The sequence below is a fragment of the Vanellus vanellus genome, assembly GCF_965231255.1.
Source record: "Vanellus vanellus genome assembly, chromosome: 18".
Taxonomy (NCBI): domain Eukaryota; kingdom Metazoa; phylum Chordata; class Aves; order Charadriiformes; family Charadriidae; genus Vanellus; species Vanellus vanellus.
The window spans coordinates 1,421,928-1,435,020 of NC_138923.1; the positions used below are offsets into that span (position 1 = coordinate 1,421,928).

Sequence of the window (13,093 nt, forward strand, 5' to 3'; positions counted from 1 at the left end):
TCCACCCAGAGGAAACCAAATAGATACAAATAGAACTTTTGACCTTTTTAAGGAAAAGCACATGACCACAGTAGTCTCTCTTCTCAATTTGTGTCTCTAATTCCAGAAAACACACATCTGCAAACAGTCATTTCAAATGAAACCAGAGGAACAGAGCTGGGAGAATCATTTGTAATGATGAAATTATGCAATGAATTTAGCCTTTTCTGTTTATTGGACACCCGGACAGAAATTTCCTTAGATTTGTTATTTAAGTTGATTCAACCTTTTCCCCCCCCCGACTCCGAGTTGGTGAACAGGCAACGAATTCACCTTTCAAGTTCTCACTTGCAAAATGTATTGCATTTCTTAGCTGTCCATCAGCAGCTAAGTAACTGTGATCCCATCCGTGCTCTTCAGGAGGGCGAGAGCAGCACTTACTGGAAGAGGAGGTGGGAGAAAGAAAGGCTGAACATGATTTTGTGTGAACGCAGCATTTCATTTCCACGGACGCTTCCTCACCCAATCTTAAAACAATCTTTTCCTGACTGTGCAAAACCAGTAAAACTCAGGGACGAGGCACAAACAAGAACAAAACATTCACACGCACACATCCAAATAAATATTCCCAAACATCATTCGACAGCAATACTTACCCAGCGCTACTCAAAGTGAGCTCTTTCCAGGAACAAAACCAACTGTATTTTTTTTTAACACGCTATACCCATGTTCTTTTTTTCCCTTCCCATGCCCTATTGCTTACAGCTTGGGAAGAAAACAACCCTCCTTCCACTTTGTAACAGCACTGAATTCCCTGTCCACCACTGTCAGCATCACTTGGGACTGTCTTTTGGGCTTGGGAAGCTACTTCGTCACTGATGCTGAAAGAGGCAATTCGCTACAGTTTGATACACAAGAGTACACATCTGAAAAAATACTCTAAAAAAGTGGTATTATGGTCAGTTGACTACGTCTGATCTGCTCCATAGCCTTTTAATTATCGTAGCTAATTGTATTTTATATATATTTATATATATATGGGACAGTCATCACCCGTGGTCGCTCCACACAGGCTTTTCTAAGTGAAATTCTGCAGATCAGCAAGTCAGCAGCATCTGCCAGCCCTCATTTTCCATGCGCAAAGGACTGATGATATTCATCGCCAACCTCCAAAATTCTTTCCTGAAAACTATTCCAGCTGGAGCCCCAAAGCAGCACGGCCAGAAGACGAGCGCAGTCCCCACCACTTGGGCCCTACCAACCACTAACCCTGGGCGACAGCCGAGGTTCAGCTGCACCAACAGCAGAATGCGACTGACGCCCACCCGTACCCCGAAGCAGCGCTGCGTGCACGCAGAGCACTGGGAAAACGGGTAAAAAACAGTGAGGGTCACTCTAGGGTGAATTTTTTTCCCCATTTTTCTTATATTTCCCTCTTCCTCTGGAGATAGTCTACGGCACATAAATGCCTTTGGTCATGCAGTTCTTCCAAGAAGAGTATAACCTGTACAAGTAACCAGGGAGTGCCTTCCCTCTCCGATACGAAGCCAAACGGGCGCTGCAGGCCTCAGGCAAGGGGCTGTGCCTGGAGAGCCAGGGCAGGAGCCGAAGCCACCGGCGCGTCCCACGGCCGGTGCTGTTGTGCAGATGTCCTGAAGCACCCAGGTCTCAAGCGCAAGCTGGGGAAGGCTGGAGTCATCTTCTTCGAGGCGGATACCTCTCACCCACGCGGGTACCTCTCATGCGTGAGCGGTAGAGCGCTGCCCCGGGAGACAGCGAGTTTGTGGAGCGTGGAAGGGAAGTGCGGTGCAGATCTAGAGTCCTGCAGGCACCGAGAGACAACTCAACAGCCACAACTGTGTACGCCGCACACCGTGATTTGGGAGCAAAGGCACAGATCCTCATATTAGAGAAAGGAAGGATGACTTGCCACAATAAATGTGTTATTAGAGTGGAGGAAAGATGAAGTGGGGGAAAAAAAGACGTCGCTACGTGTTAAGGCCTTACAAAGAACATGCCCGTGTTGCCTTGGACACTGCCACCGTGGTCGTGGTTTGTCTCAGACTTTGTCCGCATCAGGATGGGTCATGCGGGTTAAAGCTGTTTCTAGTAGGATGGGAGATGGGGAAGGTTTTTGGTTAGTTGGTGCATTCAGTTTTGCCAGGCTTTTCCTGGGCCTCGCAGCCGGAATTTGGGCAACGCACCCGTTGCATCCAGAGCTTTCCATCGCTCCCTGATCCCTGGTTAGACTTTCACACCCTTCCATCACATACCGGACGTGTATCTCAATGCATGGTCAAAAATCCAGGTCCCTGAATATCGATTTCGTGTATATCCAACGGGAGAGGCACGTTCCACTGCTTTTCCATCTACATTGTACAAAAAAAAAATCAGAAAAGAGCCCTTAAAGTGGGTGCATTTCCAAAGAATAATGATGGCTGAAACCTATTAAAAATTTCCAAGACCCATCTGTCCCTGTGGCTTGCTAACAAGGTGTCAGAGGTCACACAGAGTTTCTTAAGGCTTCTGCAGCTCCATCTTATATGGTATAACTAAGGAGAATCCAGAGTGCTCTTGAATTCTGTGTGCTGAGCAGCTCAGCAACTGAGACACCAGCGTCACGGCGCGAGGCAAGCACGCGCGTGTCAGACCGACAGTCTCAAAGCAGGAGGATTCACTCTTCGCCTCAGAAACATTTCTGATTTAATGCGTTACTTGAAAAATCCTCTCCAAAATGTTTCTTGTAAAGCGCGGACCCGATTGAGAGCTTAAACGGCCTTGTATAAAACTTCTCCTGATCAACTCGCAGATAACTCTGTCCTCCAAAACACAAATGCTGACCTGACGGTATTCCCAACGTTAAAAAATGATCCACATCAGCTAAACAGCCTCTCCCCCTTTCTCTCGATTTACAACACAAGTGCCATTTTCTTTTCCTCTCCTTCCGAGAGGGTGGGCTCCTCTGCCTCTCCGCCCTGACGCCCCTGCCCGCAGAAACGTTCATGTGGTGGAGCTCTTCAAAGGACCCTGGCCCAAGGCCAGCGCATGAAGCTACCAAGGAAAAAGGTGACAAGAACAGGAAATATTGCATCTCGGAGCTGTGCAGTGCCAGAAACACAGCACCCACATGGCAGGGAGCGCCGGCGGTGCCGGGGGGGTACGGGCGAGTTGACGGGGAGGAGCGCGGGGTGCCCAGTGGCAGTTATCTGTCTGCTGCTGACCGGACCCCGGGTTACAGCCAACCTCTCCGTTGGCTTTCTTTGCTTGGGATGCCCAAAGTGGGATCTCACGGAGCTTGCAAGACGTCTGTGGAAAAGCAGATGAAAGGGAAATGGTCCAAACCCACAAACATCAGCAGCGGCCCTGCGGCTGAGGGACTGCAGCCACCACTGCCACCCATCCCGCTTCGCTGCATCCGCTCTCGTCCATCACAGGGTTTGGGCTGCTCCAAACAGATGGAAAGAGGGTCTGGAGGAGTCCAAAGTGCAGGGAGAGATGTGAACGTGTAACCAAACAGGCGGCAGCATACATAAGGCCTAATTTGATGAAAACACTACAAGCAAATAGCAGCAATAAGGAGCTGGGAATCCCTGTTATAAATTGCTCCAATGAACAACTAAAAGCATAACTATAGCATGCTCCTGCAGGAGATGTGTGACTCAGAAAAGAGACATAAATCTTCTCATGCACATTTCAACCAAGTCCCGAAGCTGAGCCCTGCAGGAAAGCTGTCTGTCACTTGGAGCCACGTGTGCCCTGAAGCCTTCAGCACCACGGTCCCGGCGCAGACGACACATGCCCCACTGAACTGACCGTCCCCAGCACGCCATGAAAGGTTGGGAGCCTGGGGGGCCGGCATTTCCATGCGAAGGAGAGGGATTTTTTTACTTCTGCTTCACGGCTTCATCCTGCATCACGAATGACTATAAAAAAAGAACCCTTTTCAACACCTCCAATCTCAGCTTCCCTGATGAAGGTGAATAAAATCCTACCAAAGCCTTGCCTTTCTGCTTGGCTGAAGTGATTTAGATATGGGGCTACCAGATCACATCGTGAGAAAGACTGCAGGGAGAAAAACTCCTGGAAGTACCGGTGAGCAGCAGCAGAGAGCACGAAGCCTTTGCTCCGGAGATAGGAGGCACCGTCGTCTTCAGCTGTTCGCAATCTTGGGCTGTTGCAGAGCAGCAGCCAACATGTCAGCGAAGCAGCAGGCACGGGACGCTTCTTGTGCGAGTTACACAGCTGTCCGCAGCGATGGAAATAGTGCCTGTCTGTGGTTTCTGCGGGGGGATGGAGGGGACCAGAAGAATTGACTGGGAGCCAGTTCAAGAAACCACAAGGAACTGATATCTGGGCACCACGGTCGGTCCACACAGAGCACAGTATTTGGTGGCCAAACAGAAAAGTTATTCAGAGCCACCTCCCCAACAAATGAGAGTTATGTGAATGGCGGATGAATAGGGGCACTTAGAGGGCTCTTTTCACAAAGGAATCGGCCGCCAACTGCCAATCGCCTCAGGACCAAGTTGCCTTTAAAGAAACCCAGCGCAAGGCTATAAAATAACAAATGCGATGCACATTTTTCATTTGAAAAGGCCCTTCCAGATAGAAGTTCTCCAGTTTACTTTCCACAGCTTTCAACCACCACTTGTTAACTAGTAAATAACTCTCTGTCCCTCTCCCCATGGTGCCTATATGTTGAATAGTGTCCCCTCTCACTCCAGCCTGTCCCCAAAGTTCTCAGTAAGTACGACATGGTGGTGTACATCCAAGTTAGCCAACAGCAAAAGCCCATTCCCCCCTTTTCACAACAATATAGTCAACTCAGGGGACATCATCTGCGGAGCAGCTGCTGCTGCCCAGCCAGAAGCCATGTGGGGAAGAGGGTCCTACATGACAGTCCTGATCTGCGGATGCAGGTCACCATCAAAGGCTGGTGACCACAGCTGAAGGAGAGGCTCCTTTGGCTCCCACCAGTGGTCATCTCTCCACCCATCCCTCCCAGGGTGCCAAGGACACCTCTGCATTTCAGGGTTGCCCATGCAGTGACCAACCTCTCAAGAGCTGTGGGGGCACAAAAGCTGTAAATATACACAGACTATTTCCTCCAAATTGTAAGATCTTGAAGTTGGAAACAGTTATGGACTTCTTAGGCTTTCCCTAGATGTTTTGACCCTGCATAAATAGCAGTGACCTCCAACCCTGCCATTCTTAGTGGCTGTCCTACTGGGGAAAGGAGGACAGTAAGGCCAACAATGCTCCAAATACAGTCACCACCTAATGACACCCTCCAGAGTTTCTTTCTGACAGAGTGGACAATGATCAATCAAAAACCAGGAGACAAATCTAACATCAATACTTTTCTCTCCTCCTGCAAGACAAGCCAACTCCAACAGCAACTCTGGGCAGCTCAAATTAGCTTCCTCCCGAGTGCCTCAAAGGAAACATTGGTCCAACTGCTCTTTCTTCTTTACATCAGCAGCTGCCTTTGCTCTTAAAAGTCACTGCTGGGACCTGCTCCATGCCAGAACCAACAGAGGAGTTGGATCTCTCCGGGATCCCACAGAAAGCCCTTTCCTTGGAAAGGGGGAAAGGACAGATGGATGTTCACAGAAAAAAAGAAAAAGCTTCTTCTCATCACAGCTCTAGGTGGGCTGGAATAGGAAGTACTATCTTGGAAGTGGCACACCACAGCCAGCCAGAAGTCAAAATTATTCCCACAACATTATTGGCAATCAGAAAAACAAACAAACAGCAACCTGTAAAACCCGTTTTTGAGTTAAATCTAATAATTCACAGAAAAAGCAGCCACTTTCCTCAAAGCAGCTTTCCTCAAAGCATTTCAACTTTTTCTCAGGCTTTCCTCCTGATTGCCTCCTCATCTCTGCCCAACATACCTACCACCAGCCCTGGGTTCACCATGAATTTTGCACGTCACTGATGGGCAGCTCATTTAACATGTCAAAAGAAGGTAAGAAGCTTTTTCTTACAGTTACCCTGATCTTGGTTGAGTCTTTAGGGTTGACCAGATGCAAATAGAGAGCGAAAGCTAAAGAAGGTCAATAATCCCAAGAACAGGACCCTGAGGTTGATGTGCACCTTGGCTCTGGTCCCCCGGGCAGAGCCAAGCTTCCAGGAACGGCTCTCCGGAGCTTCGTTCCTCTCCCCAACACCACAGACTCAACACCACGGACTCAGGGAATCGACTGATGGGGCACATTATCCCACCGCTTACCGAGCGTCTGCTGGTTGCGGACCCCACCTATGACCACGCAGATCTCCGCGGGCACGTCTCCTGGCCCATCTTTTATGTTCTTCTTGGAATCTTTGGTGTCATCCTGCCAGATCACCTCTTCGATATAGTCATCTGGTACCTCTGTTTTCACCTTCACCTCAGTCATCATTCCAGCGTCTTCACTGGGTGAGGACTGAGATGTCACCGAATCGGAGCCCTCTGCTTTCGGGCTCCGCGGGCTCCTCTTCAAACACTCCCTGAATGGGGAGAAAAGAGGAGAAAACATGAATCCTCATTGTCAAGTGCTCCGTCTCTAATCACTAGGACATAATTAAAGGTACTTTCTTGCAATGCAATTTATTTAAAATAAGTATGGGTAAGTATGCTTGTCTGTTCTATATGGTAAGTAATTAAAATTTAACCCGACAAAAGTAATAAAATCATGTTAGTAATGAAAATAACTTTAATAATCACAAACAATAGCAGCAGTCATAAGCAGACTTGACCAGTACTAAAGAAGTGCACAGAATTTCATCTGGTTCCTAGCAGGTCAGGAGCACAACTCCATCAAATATCATGCCAAGACTACACTGTACACGCAAAAGAAAAGCCATATCCTCCTGACATTTTTGATTTGGAGCTATTTCCACCCTTGTGCACTCCTCCAGGGGTTAATCTGCCATCGCATCCTCTCTTTTAACCCTTCAAAGCAACCTAACATCCTATGGTATTCGTATGGCCTTATTTAACATATACAGTGATGATGAAAGGGGATCATCCATAGCATAATGATATCTAGAGAGACCATTATGTTACAGACAGATACAATATCAAAGATGACAGGGAAAGCATGATGGGTGGGGAAAGGCAGGGGGAAGAAAGAACGAGTCCCGTCTATTTAGAAGCAGATGAAGGAAATTGTGTTTTCATCTCAGAAAGAGAAAGCTGCAAATTCATGGAAGAAAACAATCTAAATAAATAAATATTCAAAACCCCTTAAGAGCAAGAAGGAAACTGGGCACCCCAAAGCTGTAAAACAACATCAACAACAAGTGCCATGGTGGCCAAAGGCAGAGGGAGTTTGAGCATGACAGGTGAGGACCAGGTCATCATCCAGAGGGTAGAGCCTTCTCCCACCATCCAACGCACCATCCCATCACTCGTTATGGGCTCCCCGTTTTTAAGACTGGTTATTAATAAATTCTAACACGCAACGCAAAGATAAAGTAATTGCTGCTTCAGTCTGTGCGGAAATCAGAAGAACTAAATATATAACAATAGCTTAGACTACCCAGAAACAGAGATTTTAAAGACTGTGACATATTTAGAGTCGTGTAAACACTGGGAACAGCTGAAGGTGTTTGAAAACATTTTAAGCAGAAGTAATAGAAAAAATTAAGTGGAAAATAGGCTGAACTTATGGATGAGAGTTATAAGACCATGCAATAGCGAGAGAGAAGGAAATCCCATTGCTTGGACCATCACAGAAAGTCAGAAAAAAGTATGAATGTTAGAAAACTAACACCTGCCATGGTTTCTGACAGGGGTTATGAAGGTGGTGGAGAAATCAAAATGCCGCAAGTGCAGGCGAAAGCGCCCAGCGGGTAATCTGGGAGGATGGAGCCGAGAGGAGCAGATGAAGGAAGAGAACAATCTTCTGCAATAATTACTGCACAACCTCCTACACGGACATGTAGTTGCTATTTCAAAATGGGTCGGTCACATCATATTGCCAGATATTTTATTATTCATCCCTTCATTCTCATTATGGAATGAAACGTACAATTAATAACCCCTAAACAGCGAGAATTAGCCTTGACCTGCCTCCCCGCTCGTTCCCATCCTCCTCACACGTACTCCCCCCATGCTCCCAAAATCATACAGGGCTTTTACAAGTGAGAAAGATGAATTAAGACAGAGAAAATGTGGTTGAAAGCTGGACGGTCTTTATGGTAATATTATTGGATGCCCAAAAGGTCCATCAATCTCACCCGACAGTGGTGCGGCTGAGCACCCGCTCTAAAGCCAAGGGAGAGGCAGCAGCCAGGAGCAATGGTACAAAACATTCAGCAATCAGCAAAGGGTGGGATTAATTGCAAATCAATCAAACTGAGAAGGTGTGAAGCGCAAAACACTGACAAAGGCAGGAAAAGCGATGGGGGGGGGGGGGGGGGAGAGGGAACAGTGGAGGAAGATCAAAATCGAACCAGTCCAACTCCCACGGGTAAGCAGAAAGGTGAGGGCAGGCACTGAAAGCCAACTTCGTACCCACGGGGAAGGCAAAACACCTCTGTTATAGACGGTACAGAAACCCGGACTTGCCAATCCTGGACAAAACAACAGAAAAATCAATGCAGGAGCCAAGCGATGTGGAATTAAAAGCTACTACAACTAGCGGTGAGGCTAAGGATACGGCTTTCTGAGGAGATTACAAATTGGGTAAGAATATCAGAGACCTTCTGACAGCGCTCAGCTTTGCATCGCATCACGTTCGGCTATAAACCGGATCGGCAGTACACGGCCCCAAGGGAGCGATGGGCCCTCCTCAATGGGTACTGCTCCCTGGTGGAGATATCTCCACAGGGCTCCTGAAATGGTTGATGTGTGGCAGATTTATTAACGCGCTGGAATTAAATTTACCGTCGCTGTCGCTAAAAATGACGGGTGACGCACGGAGGGGTGGAGAGCGCTGACTGCGAAAGGGGCACCAACACCGGCACATCCATTGCTCCGTAAGCTGGCTCTGCCCAAACCTGGCAGGTGAAGCCCAGTCAAAGGTGTCCGGGAATGGGGGTGCACCCACAAACAGCACCCGCCGTGATCCCAAAAGGCAGGTCACGCTGCAGCCACACAGAGCCAGGTCTCACCAAAAGGAATAACACAATTTTTGGATACACACGGCCTGAGATGGAACGAGGAGGTAATTCTCTCCCTGTATGAAGCTGTGGTGAAGCCAGTCCCTGCACGCTGCAGACAGACCGAGCGCCCTCGTTTTTAAAAGATGATTAGAAAAGCTGGAGAGGGTTCAAAAAAGAGGCACTGAAATGGTTGGAGACTGGGAAAGATACTTTATGACTTTGTGAGACCAAACAACTTCCATCTGTTTCTTATGCCAAAAGGAAGACTGAGAGATGATTTGATTGCAGCACATTATCATCTTCATGGGGAGAAAATACTCTCTTTCCTTAATTTGGCAGGGAAGAGTAGAGCACGAGCTCATCGCTGGAAGCTGAAACAAGTTGAAATGAGGCATAAAATATTAGCGTGGCTGGTGGTCCACTGGAACAACCATTTTCCAAAGGATGTGCTCAGGGAGAACAAATCTCTCCAAGTCTTCAAACCCAGAGTACCCGTATCTGGCCGGCCCCAGGTTACTGGGCTCCGTACAGATGTGCACTGGCCGGAATTGGTGGCCTGAAGCTATAAGGATATATAAACTATTAGACCAGACGGATGGACCCTCAAAAATGTTCTTCATACTCATTGACTTTCTGGATCCATCTCTGCCAAGAAAGTAACTTCCCGGCTAGGCTGTCTGCTCGTAGGTGGGACCCAAACCTGCAAAGATTAATTGAAAGCAACACTATTCCTCCGACACTGCCCCGTGTGTTACACGCCTGAGCCAGTACTCAGTGTACAGAAGGACACTGGCCCCAAATATTTTAGCATGATTTCATAGTACAGAAGCCCTGAAACAACCCTGCAGATCCCCTCATAAACAAAATAAGCAAAACCATCAAAAACATAGCACCACTGGATTTTTACAACAATATTACAACAATTCTACAACAGAGACCTTCTCTGTCTTCCGACACTTTCTAGGAGAGAAGAAAGCTGCAGCCAGCAGATGTACCCAGGTTACAGAATGGGTACAGACGCACCCACTGCTTGTGTCAGGGAGGTGAGCCCGCAGCCCCCCGGGCTCCCCATCCAGCACCCCGGCACCGCGCGGCACTGCCCGGTGACCCCCCAGAGCTCTGCACAGACCCACCTCCCGCGCAGATCCCAGGGAAAGAGCTCTAAGGTGGTGAAAAGGCAATAAATTAGCAGCAGTAAGATTTTTTTTTCCAGATTATATCTATCTACAAAAATAAAAATGCATACATATATAAAAGTGTGTGTTTGTGTACGCATGCACATATATATATGCAGGTATACGTACAAGAAGGGCTGGTACCTGCATCTCCGGCAGCATCCCCTTGTCGCATTCCGCTCCTACCCCTTTGGCCACGGCAGCCCCAGGACGCCGGCAGCATCCTCTGCTGACACCCTGAGGTGCCAGCGTTTTATTGCATGAGCCTGATCCTGTTTCACAGCACCGACGGCCCCGGCATCCGCACCACCTGAGCCAAATGCAGGAGACACCACCCCCGAACACAAGCTTCATTCTTGACATGCACCAGACCGGGAATCAGTCCCGTGCCACCCAAGAGCAGTTTTAACTACCTTTTTCATTGCTGTTTCGCTTAAGGAGAACCGTGTTCTTACGTCACTCTTATTATTTCACATCTCGCAGAGATTTTCCAGCCACTGGCTGATGTCGAGCTTTAGCCAAAGTTCAACTGCAGACTCTCTCCAGCTCAACGTCTAAAGGAACACTATGGTTCTGCAAAATACCTTCAAATAAATGTAATCAAACAGCAATACAGTCTCAGCCCTCTTTTCTTCTCCTGTGGGTGTGCTACGCAGGGGACAGAGGAGTCAGGAGACTGTGATTACTTCACATGTTGAATGAGAGGAGCATCACCAGCTGCTGCTAACAGCAGGTGAAGGCGATGGACCCCTCCTACCTTCCCTGTACGCGGAGAACATGTTCCCTCATCTCCATCCTCACAGCCTCCAAAGCACTGATGGACAGACCACACAGGAGGACTTGTCTGGAGACCAGGAAACAAGATCCTGACAGGCAATGGGATCGACTCTTCCCGGCCTCTTGCCAGCGATGACAGAGAAAGCGGACCCCAATGGCACAGCGTTGAAGTGATCATCACTCGCATGGCGACTGTCCAGCAACACTTCAATCTCTCATTCTGCTTGGACACCGCAACCAAAAATCTCCCCAGGTGCGAAGGTGGGTCCCTTTCCAGGCCAGCAGGTGCAGGGCTGATGAGAGCTGCTGCTCCAGATGGCAATACACCCAACAGCACTGCTCCCAAAGCCCTGGGAGCAGGTCTGAGCTCTCAGAAAGCTCACTCGGTGTCTGCTGGGGGCTACACAGCTTCGGAGAGAAGAACGCAGCAGCAAGAATGGAAGACAGCTCTCCTAGCAAGAACTAGCATCACTTTCTTCTGATCCCATGTGAAATGCAGTTAGCGCTCCTGTGACTAGAGCAAGACTAGGATCAGTTCAGGCTTCTTGGGTCTGAAGCTCCATTTGCTGAAGTGACGTTCTGTGGACCTGGGTAATTGTCCCCAAGGTGCAGGGGGGAGCTGGGATGAAGGAACGACCCTTATGGGACAGCAGAGTTTGAAGCCTCTTGGTTTGGCTGGGGAAACACTATCAGCATCAGAAAGCAAAATGGGAAAGAAATTACTGACATTGGAAAACTTCAGACGGGATGGAGAGCAGTACCTGCACAGCCAGAGCAGAACCAGGTTTCACTGAGGAGACACCATTCACCACAGTCTCCATCATGCATGGCATCAAGTCAGGAGGGAACACACGCGCTGACCCAAGAGAGGTGACCCAGTAAAGCATCATTTCTTTACCACCCCTTTGGTCCTTGGACGTTGCATCCCTCGCAAGCCCATGACGCTGCACTTGCTCGGTGTTGTGCCAAATTCTGCCTCCCCTGCTTCTGAGCAGCACGAGGAGCCTCCAACTAGAGATGAGGATAAAGCAGCAACAGATGCAGAACAAACTTCTCCAGAAATTCCCCGAGAGCCACGGTGAGAGAGAATACGCTGCCTGCTGGAGGGAAGAAATTGGGCCTCAGCACCACCATGTCCAGACCTGGTTCTGCTGTTCCTCTCCTGCTTGCAGCACTGCCGGCGCTGACGCACAACTGCTGGAACGGTGTCAAAAAGAGGATGAGTAAGAATAGGAGTGAATCTGCAGTTCCCAAGGCTGGAAGGAAGTCTTTACTGGTCTTGGGTGGGGGCACACAGAGAGAAGAGGACTATGCAGCTTCCAGGATGTCACCTAAGTCACGTACTGGTACTTGGTCCTGGAAGCCGAAGTACTCCCCGGCACGAACCATGAGGTGACCATGTCTCCAAGTGCTGCGACCGCAAGACATAGAGCTCACACTGTGCTAACCCAGAGATCAGCCCCATCTTCCAAATTCCTGCAGGGCACTGCTGGGTAACACACTGGTACCAGTGATGTGGTCAGAGCCTCCACTTGGTGGAGACAGCAGCGCACAGGAACTAAGGGAGAACCTACTGTAAGTCAGATCCCACTCCTGGGTACCTGCCCCCATCCAGCTCCTGGTGGCTCCGAATGCAGTCCCCAGCCTCACGCCATCACTCTTTTGGATGAAACAATGCAATTTTACAGTGTTCAAGTGTGGCCTTCCAGGGATCCACTGCAGTTCCCTCTGCAGGTCCAACCTGCATTTCACATCCATGTGAAGTTCCATGGGAAGAGGACCCTCCTCAAACAAAGCACTGTTTCCACAGGACAAAAACTTCTCAGAGGAATCAGACCAGAGATTAGCAGAGCGCACAGACACATCTGGCTTGAACCCTACCTCCTTCCACGGGGTGCATCTAACTTCTTCTCCATGTCTTTGAGTTTTCCTGGGGAATACCAACCTCCTTTACTGTTTAATGTCTTGGCTTGACTGAGTTGTGGAGCTTGGCAATCCAAGAGGCTCTTCCTTGCCGAGGAGAGGAGGCAGAAGCCTTGGGATCACACACTGCTCACACCGTCACTCAA

General features: G+C 48.9%; 1 protein-coding gene across 1 annotated transcript in view; it reads right to left on the reverse strand.

Moving 5' to 3' along the window:
- Positions 1-13,093, reverse strand: part of ZNF618 (zinc finger protein 618) — a gene marked incomplete at its 3' end in the record, with an annotated part of 164,085 nt that overhangs the window by 68,010 nt on the left and 82,982 nt on the right. Inside the window, exons 3-4 of the mRNA XM_082492432.1 lie at positions 6,215-6,471; positions 2,253-2,348 (exon numbers count right to left, since the gene is read on the reverse strand). Coding sequence (XP_082348558.1) covers positions 2,253-2,348; positions 6,215-6,471 — 353 coding nt within the window. The remainder of the gene's footprint in view (positions 1-2,252; positions 2,349-6,214; positions 6,472-13,093) is intronic.